Source organism: Bombyx mori, chromosome 12 (genome assembly GCF_030269925.1).
Source record: "Bombyx mori chromosome 12, ASM3026992v2".
In the NCBI taxonomy this organism is placed as follows: Eukaryota; Metazoa; Arthropoda; class Insecta; order Lepidoptera; family Bombycidae; genus Bombyx; species Bombyx mori.
In genome coordinates, this window is record NC_085118.1 from 10,662,541 (window position 1) to 10,680,242 (window position 17,702).

Sequence of the window (17,702 nt, forward strand, 5' to 3'; positions counted from 1 at the left end):
TATCCATTGCAGATAGCGTAAACACGACTTTACGGCGAAATAAAGAAGGGACTCTATATGAACTCCCTCAAATTAAAATAATACATGACTTAAAAGTCTTAGTAACCAGGTCATAAAATCCCTTAAAAAAAGGAACGAAAAGACTTTTTGGCGGGAACGCGAGGAGTGAAGTTGTGAGATTTGTTTTATTTTGTTAAGAGATAGATAGATAGTTTTATTTTGTCTATTTAGTGTATCTTCAGGTTTAAATATGTAATAACGGTGGTTTACTAACTGTTTATTATCTGTGAAAGTGCACAAATGTGGGAAAATGAAACAAAGCCGCCGAACGTAACTTTTTTTTTTTATTGCTAGATAAGTGGACGAGCTCACAGCCCACCTGGTGTTAAGTGGTTACTGCAGCCCATAGACATTTACGACGTAAATGCGCCACCCACCTTGAGATATAAGTTCTAAGGTCTCAAGTATAGTTACTTCTTCTTCTCGGGATCTTCCAAAAAGTCCACTGAAAAGTCTCAGTAAACCTACCACCATTTTACTGAGATTATAAAATATGTCATCCCATATTATCACATCTCATTTCATTTAATTTCACCCCAGTTGATTAATGTCTCAAATTTATTATCTTCATTTCATTTCACTAAATATTATCGTTTTGCATAAAAATAAAATTATAAATTAAAATAAGACATGACTTAAAGTTTTAGTTACCAGGTCATAAATTTCCTAAAAAAATCCTTTTTGGCGGGAATGCGCGTAGTTAAGTTGTGTGATTTATTTTGTCTATTTAATGTTTCTTCAGGTTTAAATATGTAATAACGGTGGTTTATTAACTGTTTAATATCTGTGAAAGTGCACAAATATTGGAAAATGAAACAAAGCCGCTGGACGTAATTTCCCGGGATCCTCCAAAAGTCCACTGAAAAAAACTCAGTAAATGACCACCATTTTACTGAGATTATATTTCATCCCATATAATTTCATTTAATTTCATCCCACCTGATTAATGTCTCAAATTAATCATGTTCATTTCATTTCACTTCGTAATTTCATTTTTCTCAAACTTCGATTGTTGATCGAAGTTCTCAAAAATAAGACTTAAATTAAAATAAGATTTACCAGGTCATAAAATCTCTTAAAAAAAAAGAAATGAAAGGATTCAATTTTTATCTGGACGTAACTTCTCGGGATCCTCCAAAAAGTTCACTGAAAAATGACCACCATTTTACTGAGATTATATTTCATCCCATATCATCTCATCTCATTTCATTTCATGCCATGTCATATTAATCAACTTCATTTCATTATTTCATAGAATCACATTTCATAAAAAAAAAATATATATATATATAAGATTAGGCTGTATGGTATGATACCGTTGCCTATCCATTTGGAAAAATAAAACTACTACTAAATTTTTGTAAAATTTGTAAATAAGGTGCTTTGTATGTATTGTATTACATGATCTGATCTACGTTGTTATTTATGAATTGAAATGCGACTATAAACATTGAATAAAATGGAAGTCTCTCAAGAAAATAGGGTTGAAAAAGAACATGAAGGTTCTATCAGTGAAATGTATTCAACACCAAAAACACCAATCAAAGCTCAAAATTTTAGTAAAGAAGATGCAGGAGTTTCAGGAACAAACTTAAGTTCACAAGTTGTTAATGGGGATGTTGCATTAACTCCTACTAATAGTTCATTCACACCTCAACCACTTAATCCACACAATTCTATGACTGCTTTAACACCTATGCCAAGTGCATCCACTCAAGCAAAAAGCAGTATCAAGCTACAGTAAGTGATTTGATTTAGCAGCAAATATTATAAACACAGACCTGAGATATATTCCTATTTTATAACTTCATTAGTTATTCTGTGCAACTTCGCCTGCTTGAACTAATCAGGTAGAATCTAGTGTGATAGTAACTTCTTGCTCTTCAACAACTCTCGACACCTTTGGCCATGCCAAATTCCCTTTAGCCAAGGGTAATGAAGTGAGTCCCATATCAGTTGCAATGACATTAATGTGATGAGATGTGTACAAAAAGACAGAGCTCTGTTAATTGGTCCTGTTGGTTACTCCAGTTCTAATAGTAGCCAAAAAACAGATCACCATACTCATGGAAAACTTCAAAGTGAAACATAACATGAACCCACTAAGTTTCTTGACCAATGTCTCTGAGCCAAGCACGATCTTTCCCTTATCAAAAAATTTTATAGAATTGAAGACAACAATCCTATTCTTTGCCTTATACCTTTAGAATTTAAATTTATTTATGTTGTACATTGAATTGGATAACAGATTTACTTTATTTGCTTACCTGAAGTTGTTACAGTAGTAAGCATATGATTAGCTAATCAGATTGGGAATTAGTGGGATACTTAAGTATGAATAAATGGGATACTTAAGTATGAATAAAATAAGTTTAGCTATAATAACTATAGAAAACATATTTTTTGTATATTACTGCAGGTACAAGTTTATGACCCACCTGGTGTAAAATATATACTTGAGCTAAAAATATATGATAATGTGAATGCCACATCACCTACCTTGAGAGGTCAAAGTCCCAATTGTATTTTACAACAGCTGATCGACACTTCAAACTGGAACATAAGACAGTAGGTGGATTGATTTTATAGGCAAACATATAATATACCCTACCACCAGTAAATGCAGCATTATAATACTATGAGTACACTGCTGCCTATTCTATGAGATATCCCTTAGTCACCTTAGACACCCATGGGAAATTATAAAATTACAAATGTACCTATTGCAGCCACTTTTATTATTGAATGGTGTATAAGCCGATAAAGGTTTTTCATTAAATTTGAAGATTAGAGTTATAAAAAATTCTCTTGAAATCTTCAAATGATCCATCAATTTAATAAGTAGAAAATTGCAAATAGCTTAAGGTGGACTGATGACCTTTTTAAAGTATTTAATATCACATAAACCTATGGACACAGACCACACAGGACCAGTCATTATGTCAAACTTTAGGAGAGGCTCATGTTTAGGCTAATGATTCTCATCCTTTTGTAATAATCTCTTAATGACTAATACTGAGATAATAAGACTAATAAGATATTATTAATGATTACAAATGACTAGCCAGCTGAACTACCATTTCGTTCTTTACCTTCTAAAATCCTCTCACCTGAAATAGAATGTGATAAATGTTAAAATTAAGTAAAACATTTTTCCAGAAATTGTGTTGCCACAGTCAGTTTAGGATGTGAACTAAAATTATTAGATATTTACTGCAGAACAAGATACTCTGAATATAATCCTGCAAGATTTCAAGGTGTTGTCATGAAAATATTAGATCCTCGAGCTACCGCCTTAGTATTCAGGTTTGTTTTAATGCACGTTTGCAGCTTTATTGTTTGCCTTTATTATAAATGAATATAGATTGTAATTTTACCTGATTTATGATTGGGCTGAATTAAACATAAAAAAAAATTAATATTAATTGAAGTAAAAATATTTATGAAAAATAAAAAAGTCCATTTCAGTAATGTGTATGAATGAAATAATGTTATTTTATTTATCCCGTTCCATGATGAAAACTCGACTTCGATTGTCATACGACATAGTTACTTAAATAAGATTTGACATGACACTGGGGAGAGGTTATGACCCCTGGGCCGTGCTTTCGTTGATGTAGCGTGCCATATACGCGACATTGCTATAGTCCCCGGCACGTAAATTGGCAAGAGTCGCTAGATGCGCAGAAGTCGTTTTTTAGGTCTCTTTGGTTGTCAAGCGGGACGCGGGGAAAGACGTAGCACCGTTCCGAGCGCGCGATTGGTGCGTCAGTCGACCCTCCCCTCCCGCACCGCGTCCACTGTTCCGTTCGCTCCCGATTACACATGCGCTTACTAAAGTTGTAGGAACCCTTTGTTTATATTGAGTTTTTAGTTACGAGTTGTTATTATTGTTTTAAATTTAGTTTTTGTTACGAGTGTTATTGTTTTAAGTTTGTTTGCAATGCCAGGACCAAATACCAATTACCATATAGTTGATTCAGTCACTGAGCGTTTTATTATTTACGCCAGTGACGACAGCGACTCTTCGTTATGTCGACGATGAGGAGCCAACTCCTTCCACCAGCTCAGGTGCTACCATAAATTTAATCCAAGGGGTAGCACTATTAGAAAATGATAGTAACGACGGCGACACTTCATTTTTAATAATAAGTATGTTTTTTTAAGCAAACTTCTTCTTAACTTTTAATTATATTTTATTTATAACATCTAATACACTTCACGAATTCCTCTCTTTTCTTTAAATTTCTTCTAAACACACAGGCTTAAAAATAAATAAAGCAAATAAAAAATTTAATAAATTAAATTAAATAATATGCGGGCAATAAAAGTGACCATTTTTTTGTTGCAATGTGCACTATGCGCGACATTACCCCCACTACACCAAAACCTTGCCAACTTACGTGCCGCTTAATAAAACGATTAAATTGCAATGAATATAAAATTATACTAAACAAAAAAATTAAAAATGATTTTTTGCCCTTGTAGGCAGACTAGTCTACCCAGATGGTAAGTTGTCACCGAAGCATAGGGACGTCAACAATATCAGATGCAGTACCAAGCCGTTGCCTACTACGTTTAAATATTTAGTAAATGTCCATGTTTAAAGTAAAGTAAAAGCTGCATTAACAACTACAGACGACGCAACGAATCATTTGGAATGCTATTTAAGTTTGTTCGGCTTAACTTCATAAGAATCTTATCAGGATATAACTGTACCGATGCTTTGTTACTTTATGACATAGGTATAGAAATTTTGCTATTGCTAAATGCTATATTAATTTAAAGAAACGAAATGAAGAGACTCCTGTGTGCTTAGTGGGATTTTTTTAACTTCTCAATCGCGTAAAAGTTAGTTCAAATTTATATGGAGTTGGAATAGCGCCCCTAGCGACAAACATAGTTGAGTAGTAAACCTATTTACTGCTGTCATAAATGTGCTTTGTTGCAGGAAAATTTATTTATTGCTATCATAAAATATGCCTGGTTGCAGGAAAATTTGTTTATTTCTGTCGTCAAATGTGTCTTGTTGAACGAACATTAAATGTATAACATAACACAAATTTTATTTTCTGCTGTCCTAAATCTATAAACAGACAAATAATAGAACGTTTTCTGAGGTCTTGGAGAAAATGGTGCAATGCCATATGGTTCATAGCGTGGGTGAACTGCTATAGAAAACTGCGTTAACCGCACTAATTGTTTGAAGTGCCACTACGATTTCAATGGATATCTTTAAGAAAACATCATGCTCATGACATCGTAACGTCATACCGGCCATCTTGAGACTTGGATCAACGTTAAAATTGCATTTCAAAAATAGCTACCCATAAACTGAAACATTATTGCTTTGTGACAAAAATAAGCAAGCAGTTTTAATACGATTTTTTATTTTATTTCATAGATCTGGGAAAATAGTTTGTACTGGGACAAGAAATGAACATGATTCATATGTAGCTGCAAGAAAAATTGCAAGGATTATACAAAAACTCGGATTCCCAGTAAGTTTTACGTACAATAACCCAACCCAACTAAACCCAATAGAAATCATTACTTGCTTGCTACACATTACAACTTAAATAAAATGTAATCAAATTTTAAAGATGATTAAAATTTTTGTTGACACGTTAGCGTGTGGTCAATCTAAAATGATTCATCTATATCACATAGTAAGTTACTGCCCTTATATTATGTTACAGGCAAAATTTTTGAATTTCAAAATACAAAATTTTATTGCTACTGCTGACCTTAGATTTCCAATAAAATTAGAAGCTTTACAGCAGGCACATGGTCAATTCTCCAGTTATGAACCAGAATTATTCCCAGGACTTGTTTACAGAATGGTGAGACCGAGAGTTGTCTTGCTTATTTTTGTTAACGGAAAAATGGTAATTACAGGTAATCATATGTTTAATATACTTATGCACAATGTTTAATATTTTACGCTACGAATAAATAATAAGTCAGGAAATGTAACTGCGCTCTAAAAACGACCCAACAAAAGCAAGCAGGCGGGGCTTAAAGGTCGTGTCCACCGTGACCATTCTTATTTCGATTTATTATTGTGTTGTCAATATTCATGCCAGCGTGTGCTGTGAAGTTGTGCAGGAGCCATACAAGGCTAAAATGTCCAGGGATCACTTTTAACTAGTAAGTAGTAACAAAATTATAATTATATTTAATGATTTGCAAATATGTTATCAAACCGAGATGGTTAACACTATGCAACATGAAGTCAGTAAATTTTTGATTGTATTTGTTTTCTTCTTGGTGAAATATTAAAAAGTACATCGATAAAATATTTTTTATTATAAAATAGGTATATTTATTTTGATAATTTTATAACGATAATGGACTTTGCATAATTTTTTTTCTTTTAGTTTTCCTACCGGCAAAATGCAATTCGGCAAAAAAGTGAATAGCTGCAGTTAAGTTGGAAGGACAAGAATATGACTGGATGCCTGTGAAAACCAGCAGAGTATGCTCTATTCATGCTATCAAAGACGCTGGACGCTAGCCTTCAATTGCCAGAAACAGTGGAGCAAATTTTAGGCTATATAGCCGGCTTTGTAAGCCGAAAACTGCAAGCGAAAATCAACTGTCCAGAATGCTTATCATTGCTACCTGCTAATCAAAATTTGTATTTTCACAATCTGATTAATTTGAAAGATTTCGGTGGACTCTCGTACCCATCTGTGGTGTTGTATAAAATATGCACACGCACAGAAACACTAATAAGACAGATAATGAAATACATGACAAAGGAAAATCTGTCAGTAATATCTACACAGTGTTTTTCTAAAATAATTGACAATGAAGATATTCTACGCTTACTAAAAAACAGTCACCAGACAAATAATGACCATTTCTTTTTTTTTTATAAATTGTGTAATGGTTGAATTTCTCAGAACCCGTTTTTTTTATTGCCTTTCTAGGCAGACGAGCATACGGCCCACCTGATGGTGAGTGGTTACCGTCGCTCATGGACGTCAGCAATGCCAGGAGCAGAACCAAGCCGCTGCCGTCTTCCCTACATTGCGAAAAAATATTCTTTTTTAATGTTTTCTAGGCAAAAACTTACTAAATTAATTATATTTCGAGGGACATAGAGCTTATTACAAAAAAATATATACATTATACAATTATATTGTTTTATTATTAACTTTGTCCGGTCCACTTATTACATAATATCGTCTACGCTGCTATGACTGCTGTCATAGCTGACATTGCAGCAAGCACATGAACCAATCCCTGCTTTCGTTTTGAATTCAAACCAATCACAAATAATGTCTATTTCTAACCTCGTTTGTGATTGGTTTTTTATTCCTACGTCGTTTTGGTTTCAAGTGGGGCCACTTTTTTTTGTGAAATTTGTTCCGAGTTAGACTTTCTGACTTATTATTTATTCGTAGACTTTACGTTATTATTTGTATATTATTATTTCTGTATAAATATTCTAAATTATAATTATTTGTTGATATAGGTACAATAGCCCTCAAAATCATTTTGACAAACATTAATTCAGTCAATTAGAAACAAACAAATAACTTATACATCATTGGATTACATTGAAGTAATGCTCTACAAAATATTACATTTGAGTTCTATCCATCGGAATTTTATGCCACTCACATTTTTGTCATTGTTAGAGTTAAGTTTAATTCTTATTTTGCGATCCAACTAGTCCCAGAGATGTATAGGTAAGGATCGAAATCTCTGTTTGTGAGTTTTTTAACTTCTCCATCGGGTAAAAGTTAAATCAAACTTGCATGAAGTTGGAACAGCGCCCCTAGTGGCAAATTCAATTTGGCTACGTTAAAATATTTAAATTTTCCCGTTTTAAAAAATCACTAGGAAATTGAACTTGTATTTAGGATCATTATCTTGCTGAAAATACCATACAGCTAGCTTATGGTGTTTGTTGTCTTTTCCCCTACCTAATCGCTGATAGCCTATGAAGCTATTCCAGCTTCGCGTTGATAGGTAGGTGAGCTCACGGGCTCAACGGACTTATTGCATCCTGACATTTCAGTCTTTAATACCTACTATTTGGTAAATGAACTGATTCATATTTCCTTCAGTTCGAACTAGCGGTCCAACTCCAGACCGTGAACAACATCGCCAAACCACTACACTACCACCTCCTTTTTTGACAGTGGGAATTTAGTACCATAATTTAAATTTTTTAATTTACAAAATGGAGAATATTGATTGATATACTAGTTGATCTCTCAGATGGTAATTAAATTTTATTAAAATTAATGAAATTAGTGCTCGTAACTCTACAACATGTTGGACCAGTCTAAATTTTGCGACTCTAGTCGGGCTTTCCTATTTTTCGTAGATACCAAAAGAGTTTTCGTCGGTCTTTGTTCATGTTTTCCGAAGAGTTTTAAGTAGAGAAATATCAGTAGAAATTAAAACGAATAATGTTATGCTCGCTAAAAGTGAGATTAGTCCTTCGATTAGACTTCATACTAAAGAAGGGCCATTCGATTCGAATATGTTCGGCGTATTGATAATCCTGTTCTGACGGATCGCTTGGAACCTCTGGGCCTACGGAGGGAGATTCTCTCTATATTTTGTACAGTATGTTCCATTGAAAGAGATCAGAAGAATTTTTTGAGATGAACCTGTCATCACTTTTATATCAACGGACCGCGTACCATAAAAAACATAGTTCATCCATAGTACATAGAATTACTGCGTTCATTCGTAGTGCGTTTGCAAAGATCTTTTTTGCCACGTATCATCCGACTTTGGAATGAACTTCCCCCTACGGTATTTCCCGAATACTATGAAATGTTCTTGTTCAAACGAGGTTTCAGAAAATGAATTCTTCGGTAAGCAGCGGCTTACCCTCTGGTATTGTTGACTTCCACGAGCGACGGTAACCACTTACCACCGGGCCGTATGTTTCTCTGCTTACGGTGGCAATAAAAAAAACATTTTAAATAATGGCGTTTAACTGCTTAAACACACTACACAAATATTAGTATTTACAAACTTATTACACGATTAAATTAATATTTAAATTTGCGAATGAATATTTTTATCTTTTATTTTATTTTTATTGCTTAGATGGGTGGACGAGCTCACAGCCCACCCGGTGTGAAGTTGTTACTGGAGTCCATAGACATCTACAACGTAAATGCGCCACCCACCTTGAGATATAAGTTCTAAGGTCTCAATTATAGTTACAACGGCTGCCCCAACCTTCAAACCGAAACGCATTACTGCTTTATGGCAGAAATAGGCGGAGTGGGGGTACCTACCCGTACGGTCACAAGAGGACCTACCACCAATAATTACACAAATTATAATTTTGCGGGTTTGATTTTTATTACACGATATTATTCCTTTACCGTGGAAGTCAATCATGAATGTTCGATAACTACGTATTTCATTAGAAAAATTGGTACCCGCCTGCGGGATTCGAAGACCGTTGCATCGCTCGATACGAATGCACCGGACCTCTTATCCTTTAGGCCACGACGACTATCTTCGGGAACAGTTCGAAATTCCTTGTATAAATCGAACTTTTATATTACTAATGTAAAGATATATAACAATATTATGTACCTATTTTTTTCAGGTGGAAAATCAAGAACGGAAATTAGTGAAGCTGTAGATGTCATATATCCTATTTTAAGAAGTTACCGAATTAGTTAACTCATCTACGACGTAAAATATGTAACAATTTCATTTCTTGAATTGTTTTTTAAAATATCAAATTTTTTTTTAATAATCGGTAGGGCTTTTTTCCGATTACCCACATGAATTACTAAATTACTCTTTGCCGTCAATCGCGATGTCAATCCGTTTAGCAACGATCTTTCAGTGGACAAGGTAAGAGACAGACATCTGTTACCTAGATTTTTTAACAAAGAGATTGCCGTCAGCTTTTGTTCCATAAGCGACCTACCAATGCTTTTTTTTCTTGCACGTCGAACTCTGCGGAGCCCGACGGGTACGGTTACCGGGGTCCCTAAGCCTGCTCCTAGTATTAGAGCTAAATGCGTCTAATGCAAGGGTTATTGGATCTGTTGGATCCAACCGACGGACGGCTAACCTGTAAACACGAGATTGTAGGGATTGGAGGGTGTCTATGTGTGTGCGGGCTGCGTGAGCGAAACCCCATACTGACGGAGTTTAAATGTCTATGCTCCATTGTTCACGCCACAAATATTATTACAACCTTGTGGTGTTCCATTGCAAAGAAAAGGCTTCCTTCTTTCTTCTTTTAGTCACTAAATCGAGACCTTAAAGTTTAGTGTCTCGATTTTATGAAAGAGTAGTCGGTCGCTCAGGAAGTTCGGTTACATTGTAAGCATTGTATTTTATGGCTCACTAGCAAATTCTAGACCCCACATTTCTTAAGCACTTTTTCGTGGTGGAAAGTCTACACTTATGTTCATAAAAAAACTTCAATAATAAACATAAAATTCATAAGAATAAGAATATGTTCAACCAATGTAGTCTATATGTTCCCCTATAAACACTTACGGAATTTGAGTGGGGAGATGGTCGGCTCATCTGCTCAAATAATAAAAGCCCATTTTCTACCAATTAGATACTCTACGAAACTATTATAACACAACACAGACATACATTTAAACAAATAAATGAAAAATGTGTTTAGTTTTGAATTATTTATTTACTTGTGTATTTCAATTTAAGTATCTAATGAAAATATATAATAATTGTAGATTTGTTTTAATAAGTACATGATATTTAACGATTAAATTATATATGATTATTTAAAATGCATGTTGTGATTTTCATTGAATTGTTTATTTTGAAACCTCTATAATTTACGATCCACAACTTAAACATTCATCTTTATTCCGTAACGAACAAGTTATTGCTGCCATGTTTGCCTCATCTATTTCAGATTTACTATTATTCATTTTAGTTTTAACTTTGGATTTATCCACAGTAAATTGTATGGCATTGGCTGCCGGTTTTGTTCGCAAATAATACATCCCTGTTTTTAAACCCATTTTCCATGAATAGAAATGAATAGAAGTTAATTTTCCGTAGTTCGGTTCAGCAACGTGTATATTAAAAGATTGACTTTGATCAATAAAAGCTCCACGATCAGCAGCCATTTGTATTGTTGTTTTGACTGAAATTTCCCAAACTGTCTTATATAAGTCCCTTATTTCTGTAGGTATACTTTCGATATTTTGTATAGATCCATTATTGTGTATAATGAGATTTTTCATTTCCTCATCCCATAAATCTGCTTCTGTCAAATCACGAAGTAAATGATGATTTACAACTTGAAATTCTCCAGATAAAACACGTCTTTGATAAATATTAGAAGTGAAGGGCTCAAAAGATTCATTATTTCCTAAAATCTGAGCTGTTGAGGCAGTGGGCATTGGGGCTACCAAAAGAGAATTACGAAGACCATGCTTGGCAATGTTTTCTTTTAAAGCAGTCCAGTCCCATAAATCTGTTGGATTTTTATTCCACATTTCGTACTGTAATATGCCTCGACTTGCAGGGCATCCTTCGTATGTTTCATACACTCCATACTTTTCTGCTAGTTCACAACTTGCCTCTAGTGCTCCATAGTAAATAGTTTCAAATATTTGTTGATTTAATTTAATAGCTTCTGGACTTTCGTAAGGTAAACGCATTAAAATAAAAGCATCAGCAAGACCTTGAACACCTATTCCAATAGGTCTATGTCTAAGATTAGATTTTTTTGCTTCCGGAACAGGGTAATAATTTACATCAATGATTTTATTCAAATTTTCTGTTATAGTTTTAGTAACTTCTTTTAATTTCTTAAAGTTATATGTTTTGTTATCATCAACAAACATATTTAGCGCTATAGAGGCTAAGTTGCATACTGCCACTTCATCATCAGATGTATATTCAACTATTTCAGTGCACAGGTTACTACATTTTATGGTACCTAAATTTTTCTGATTACTTTTTCTATTACATGAATCTTTAAATAACATGTATGGAGTACCAGTCTCTACTTGAGCTTCTATTATTGCTTTCCAAAGAACTTGTGCCCTTACTTGTTTTACAAATCTATTTTCTTTTTCATATGTTTCATATAAGGATTCAAATTCTTTTCCCCAACAGTCAGCTAACCCTGGGCAATCATGAGGACACATAAGGGTCCATACGCCATCATTTTCAACTCTTTTCATGAAAAGATCAGGTATCCACAATGCATAAAAAAGTTCCCTGGCACGTACTTCTTCTTTTCCAGTGTTTTTCTTTAAATCTAAGAATTCAAATATATCGGCATGCCACGGTTCCAAATAGACTGCAAAAGCTCCAGGGCGCTTATTACCTCCTTGATCAACATATCTAGCTGTATTATTGTAAACTCGTAACATTGGTACAAGACCATTTGATACACCATTTGTTCCTGCTATATAAGTACCTTTAGCCCTTATACAGTGGACATGGACACCAATTCCACCTGCAGATTTAGATATCAAAGCACACTGCTTTAAGGTATCGTAAATTCCTTCAATGCTGTCATCTTTCATTGCCACTAGAAAACATGATGATAGTTGGGGGCGTGGAGTTGCAGCTGAGAATAAGGTTGGGCTGGCATGAGTGAAATATTTCTCAGAAAGTAAGTTGTATGTATTTATGGCTGCATCAATATCTTCACCATGAATTCCAATTGACACTCGCATCAGCATATGTTGAGGTCGTTCAGCAACCTGCCAATTAGTAAATTTTGAGTAACTTTTCTAATACCAGTATTCCAAATGAGAATCAGGATAAATAGTATAATTAGTAACTTGGCCCTAAAATATAATTATTATATTATTACTACCACAGAAGCATATTGGGGAAGTAGTGGGACATTAGTAGTAGATGCGAAGTACTGCTGTATTGAATAAACAGACAGTGTAACATATAACTTGTTTAAATTTTTGGGAAAAATAATTTTAAATTAACATTTATTTAATTGCATTACGTATTACATTATATCATATTGCTTTAATTACTTTACAACTGACTTTTCTCGCATTAATGTTGAAATAATATCTCACGTGATTATTTTATTTCTAGATGAGCTACTGAGAAAAATATGCCTTCACCCTGGCTAACAATGCAAAGTAGGATGATTAAGAAAGGAAAGCATAAAAAACAAAAAATGTGTTACAGTTTGAAGAGTGGGATAGATGTTACATTATAATAGAAACCTGACTTAACACTAGTGAATTTTCATAAAATAAGGATAGATGCATCATAATTAAGTTTGTCTTTATAACTACATGATAAAAGGCTAGCTCTGCTATGCCAGTTTTTTCAGTGTTATTAAGAATTTGACCTCATACCTCACGGTGAACAGTCAAAACCGTATTTTGATCAAAAATCACTAAAATAGATTTCCATGGACACAATCTACAAATTTATTGTTACATTACCTTATTGTTTATTTTCAATAAATATGAGCGCTCTAAAGTTTTAAACCCAAAATGATTATATTTGAAGTCTCTGTCATACACAATAGCAGAATCTAATCTTTCTTTATGGTTCATAACTATATTATAATGAAATTCAGATATCATTGGTGCCCTCTTCTTAGTGTGTGGATTAACAATGTCAAACAAATCTTTCATAACATCTGAAACAAAAAATAATAATTAATAATTTGGTACTAAATACTTCTTTTCATTCATGTAATTATATAACTATAGTGTTACCTGAAAAGTGTTTTTTTGTTTCTTTATGTAAGTTTGATATTGCAAGCCTGGCTGCAAGAACAGCATAATCTGGATGATCGGTAGTCATTGTAGCAGCTGTCTCTGCAGCAAGATTATCCAGTTCCACAGTTGTCACTCCCGAGTAGATTCCATTGATAACTTTTAGTGTTATACACACCTATTCAAATGAAACAAACACTTGGAATGGACAAATTTTGTGAGATACAAACGAAGCTAGTAAAAGTGTGTAACAGGAAAAATCGGCTTTTGTTATTTTTTTTATTATTGATTAATATTGCATTTTTAATACTATGAAATGTTCTGTTGCATTGATCATTTATTTAAAGGCTTTGACTGCCTTGATTATGGTGTTAAGTGTGAGTTGTTGCTACAAATAAACTAATATGAGACAATGAGAGATCTAATGGTTACTAAACATCTACAAACATGTTGCCCAATCATTAGACAGAACAGACTGAGATTTGCAGGACAGAGATGAAAACAGATGATCAGTTCATTGTCATCAGCATTCTTAGAAACTAGATCTTATATTACAAGGTTAGAATCAACCACCAAGAGGTTCTACAGTTCTACAGCAAAATATCTGAGAAGCAGACAGAACTCAACTGAAATAAATTCCCATTTGCCACATGCTATTGTTATTTGAGTGAATGATAATGATTAAATCAGTCCACATTTGAAGTAATTGAAGAATTAAAGTGTATAAATTTCCAAAATAGAGGTACAGTGCATTGAAAAAGAGATGTAAAGTAATGGGTAGTTATTTTATGGGGAGATATTTGTATGGAGGTATATTTGGAACTTGGCATCTTAGAGAGTTCAGAAACAGCAGCATTAAGATTTGGAAGAAAGATAGTTGTGTGTTCCCTGGGTGTGCACCGGTAGTTACCACTACCCTACCATTTGCTATGCTATATGCGGGTTTGAAAGGTAAGGCTGGTTTATGTTTATGATGTCTTTATATTAGTAGTAAGACGGGCCTCATAGTTGTGTCCATTTGAGCCTCAGAACATATTTTTGTAAATTTGGAGTTATTGTGGTTGAAAGGAAATTTAAGTAAGATTAGTTAAGTCTTCTTGTTAAACATACCGGATCAACAAAATCCATATTTAATCCATAACATAGTTTTTTAATTCTTGATGTTATCTTGTCTATATGCACCTCCTCCATTCTTCCGCCTAAAATGAGCATAAAATATTATGTTCACCTACAAGTGTCAATTTTTTGAAGAAAATATGTTTTACTTAGCACTCATTAACAAAAAGAAAATTAATGAAAGACTACCATTATGCTTTAAAAATTAATTGATTAATTACTGATGGACAGAGAATACAGCGGTAGTAGTATCACCCTGTCCATTTCTGCAGTAAAACAGTCACATCTTCCAGCTTTTAAGGTGGGATAGTCCTTATAATATATAACTTTGACTAAGATCTCATGTCTCAAGCAAACATTTAAGCCTGCAGGCTTGTCATCAACATAAATAATTATATAAAATGTAAATATCCAAACCTATAAATTAGATAAAGACAGTGATGGGATCTTCTATTACCAATAATAACCATCTATCCCACAAAGCATATCCATCTGGAGGCAGGTGGTTATTATATTTCATGGATCTTGGTAACGCTCAATAACCCAACACTTTCTTTAAGGTTCATTTTCACCTTCATCACACCTTCATAGCACTCAGAACAATTTGATTTCTTCAAATAAAGGTAAGTAAATGTTTGCTTCACAGTAGAAATTAGCAAGATGGTTCTACCTACGCCGTGAGTCTAAATTTTTTTTTTACTTTTGGCAGATTGCATTCTTAAATCTCTACTTATCATCCAGTGTCACACTTAAGAAATGCACGCCATATTCAGATCTGAACAATGTTTTAATAAGTTCGTCAGTCAGTGCTGGTAATTGAAGTTCTTACATCGATTACACACACGTACGATCAACGGAGTTGCTTTGAGTGTTGTGCAAAGTTTCAACATCACATCAGTTTACAGAGTCGGCCGTTATTAAGGTGTTCCAGTTTAATTCCTTTGGATCACATTGTAATTTATATTATAAGCGGAACGGCGGTAAGGCAGGGTCTAGTAATATATGTATTCTTACCTCTCTTTAAAACGTACAATTTATTCATTTTACCAACCATTTTAGTATTTTACAATTCTCGACGGAAAACAAAATAAATGCTATTTAATCTAGACAAACTTATAAACTTGAAATGTATCTTGATTTTGATAACACACTCATTAAATTAAAACTATTACTGTTCTTTACTCTCTCAATATATCGTCAGCAACAAGTGAGGAACAACTGACTCTGACGTTAAACTTGAAATAGGCGGGAAACACCGCAGTAGAACCGCTACTTTTATTTTTCTACTGGAAAGGCGAAAGTATCATCCCATACAGCTTAATTTTTTTTAAATTTAATTATTTAATTTTTATTTATTTTTTATTTTTAATAATTATTATTATATTATAATACTTTGTATTGATTGTATGTATATTTACGGAGATATGTATGTGTATATGTATGTGTACATATATGTATATGTATTTCACTGGAATGGTACACCGCGCGTAGTTCGTTTCCAAATGATTCTTGTCCACCTGATGGTTGTCTGGAAGAGATCGCTCTTAGCGATAAGACCGCCAATTGTACTTTTTTGTTTTTAATGTATCGCACTGTGTATTTGTTTTTTGGTGTACAATAAAGAATACTCTCTCTCTCTCTCTTAATCTTTTGTATATTCAATTTCATGAAAAATGATAACCAGACTTTTGGAAGAACCCGAGAAGCTACATCCGGCAGTTTTGTTTTATTTCCTCACATTTGCGTACTTTCACAAATACCAAACAGTTAAGAAACCACCTTTATAACACATTTAAACTTGAAGAAACGTTAAATTAAATGACTATAAAACTAACATTTAATAAAGTAATAAAAATAATCTTCGGATATATATACTGACTTATGATGGTTACAAATAGTAAGAAGTTCAGTTCTAACAATAACAATTTATACAACTTCATTCCTTGAGTTCTAGCGTTCCACAATTGAAAATCCGCACGAGTCGAAATTATCTTTTGCTTTATTTGTTCCGTTCGTACATCTGATACAAAAGGTATAAAGCCATTAGTCTTGGAGTTCTTGGTTCTTGAAGTGTGATATGATTCCCGATGCATTCGTATCAAACGCTGCAACTGTGAATCCCGCAAACAGGTACGAATTTTTGTAATGAAATACGTAAGTGTGTATGTATATAAGAAGTGTTCATAATTGACTTCCACAGTGGAGGAATAACAATAAGAAATAAAAAGCAAACTCACAAAAATTAAAAGATGCATAGTTATGTGATAGGGCACCTTGTGAATGCGCACGAGTAGGTATGTACCATGACCCGGCCTATATCGGCCATGAAGCAGTAATTCGTTTCGGTTTGAAGCATGCGTCCGCCGTTGTACTGAAGAATTGAGACTTAAAACTCATATTTCATGGTGAGTGGCAGCATTTACGTTGTTGATGTCTATGGACTCCGGTAACCACTTACCACCTGGTGGGCTGTGAGATGGTCCACCCATCTAAGCAATTTTTTTTTTTTTAAGAACTTAAAACTTTCCTTTCATGTCGTTGCCATACCCGTGGATTTCAGATAGTCGTTAAGGATGACAACCCGTGTGATATCATAGCAAAGCGAGATGCGCTCCGAGTTAAATGCGCCACCCTGCATCCGTCTAACTTCGTTTGAGTACTATCTCATAAGAAAATTTAATATTCAATCAATACTCTCTAATTACGAGAACATTTTTTTTTTAATTTAACATTACATTGTAGCTTACATGTAATAATAGATTGACTTTTCCATCGATGTATTTAAACAAACAGGTTCTGGCAACAAAAAAGCGGTTACCACATCTAGGT

The 17,702-nt window shown here is 33.8% G+C and overlaps 2 protein-coding genes and 1 long non-coding RNA gene across 3 annotated transcripts; 2 read left to right on the forward strand and 1 right to left on the reverse strand.

Annotated features, from left to right (window-relative positions):
- Positions 1-735: 735 nt before the first annotated feature.
- LOC101741862 (uncharacterized) lies at positions 736-10,830 on the forward strand. Its single transcript, XM_004925496.5, has 5 exons — positions 736-1,800; positions 3,220-3,366; positions 5,465-5,561; positions 5,760-5,958; positions 9,656-10,830. The coding sequence occupies exons 1-5, from the start codon at positions 1,520-1,522 to the stop codon at positions 9,730-9,732; spliced, it is 801 nt and encodes a 266-aa protein (XP_004925553.1). The 5' UTR covers positions 736-1,519; the 3' UTR covers positions 9,733-10,830.
- On the forward strand, positions 6,011-7,205 carry LOC134199860 (uncharacterized). The gene is made up of 2 exons (XR_009974510.1): positions 6,011-6,210; positions 6,441-7,205. It is a non-coding gene; the product is annotated as an uncharacterized LOC134199860 (long non-coding RNA).
- LOC101741714 (ribonucleoside-diphosphate reductase large subunit) lies at positions 10,698-16,120 on the reverse strand. Its single transcript, XM_004925495.5, has 5 exons — positions 15,888-16,120; positions 14,868-14,956; positions 13,758-13,935; positions 13,479-13,678; positions 10,698-12,764 (listed from the first exon to the last, which is right to left on the reverse strand). Exons 1-5 carry the CDS (start codon positions 15,925-15,927, stop codon positions 10,875-10,877), a joined length of 2,397 nt encoding a protein of 798 aa, XP_004925552.1. The 5' UTR covers positions 15,928-16,120; the 3' UTR covers positions 10,698-10,874.
- Positions 16,121-17,702: the final 1,582 nt, after the last annotated feature.

Bases quoted from the DNA above. Each gene is read 5' to 3' on its own strand.
- LOC101741714 (XM_004925495.5), bottom strand. From the start codon at position 15,927: ATGGTTGGTAAAATGAATAAATTGTACGTTTTAAAGAGAG. The intron at 13,936-14,867 runs GTATGTTTAACA...TCATTTGAATAG, and splicing joins ATATGGATTTTGTTGATCCG to GTGTGTATAACACTAAAAGT. The intron at 13,679-13,757 runs GTAACACTATAG...TTTTTGTTTCAG, and splicing joins AACAAAAAAACACTTTTCAG to ATGTTATGAAAGATTTGTTT.
- LOC101741862 (XM_004925496.5), top strand. From the start codon at position 1,520: ATGGAAGTCTCTCAAGAAAATAGGGTTGAAAAAGAACATGAAGGTTCT. The intron at 3,367-5,464 runs GTTTGTTTTAAT...TTTATTTCATAG, and splicing joins GCTACCGCCTTAGTATTCAG to ATCTGGGAAAATAGTTTGTA. The intron at 5,959-9,655 runs GTAATCATATGT...TATTTTTTTCAG, and splicing joins CGGAAAAATGGTAATTACAG to GTGGAAAATCAAGAACGGAA.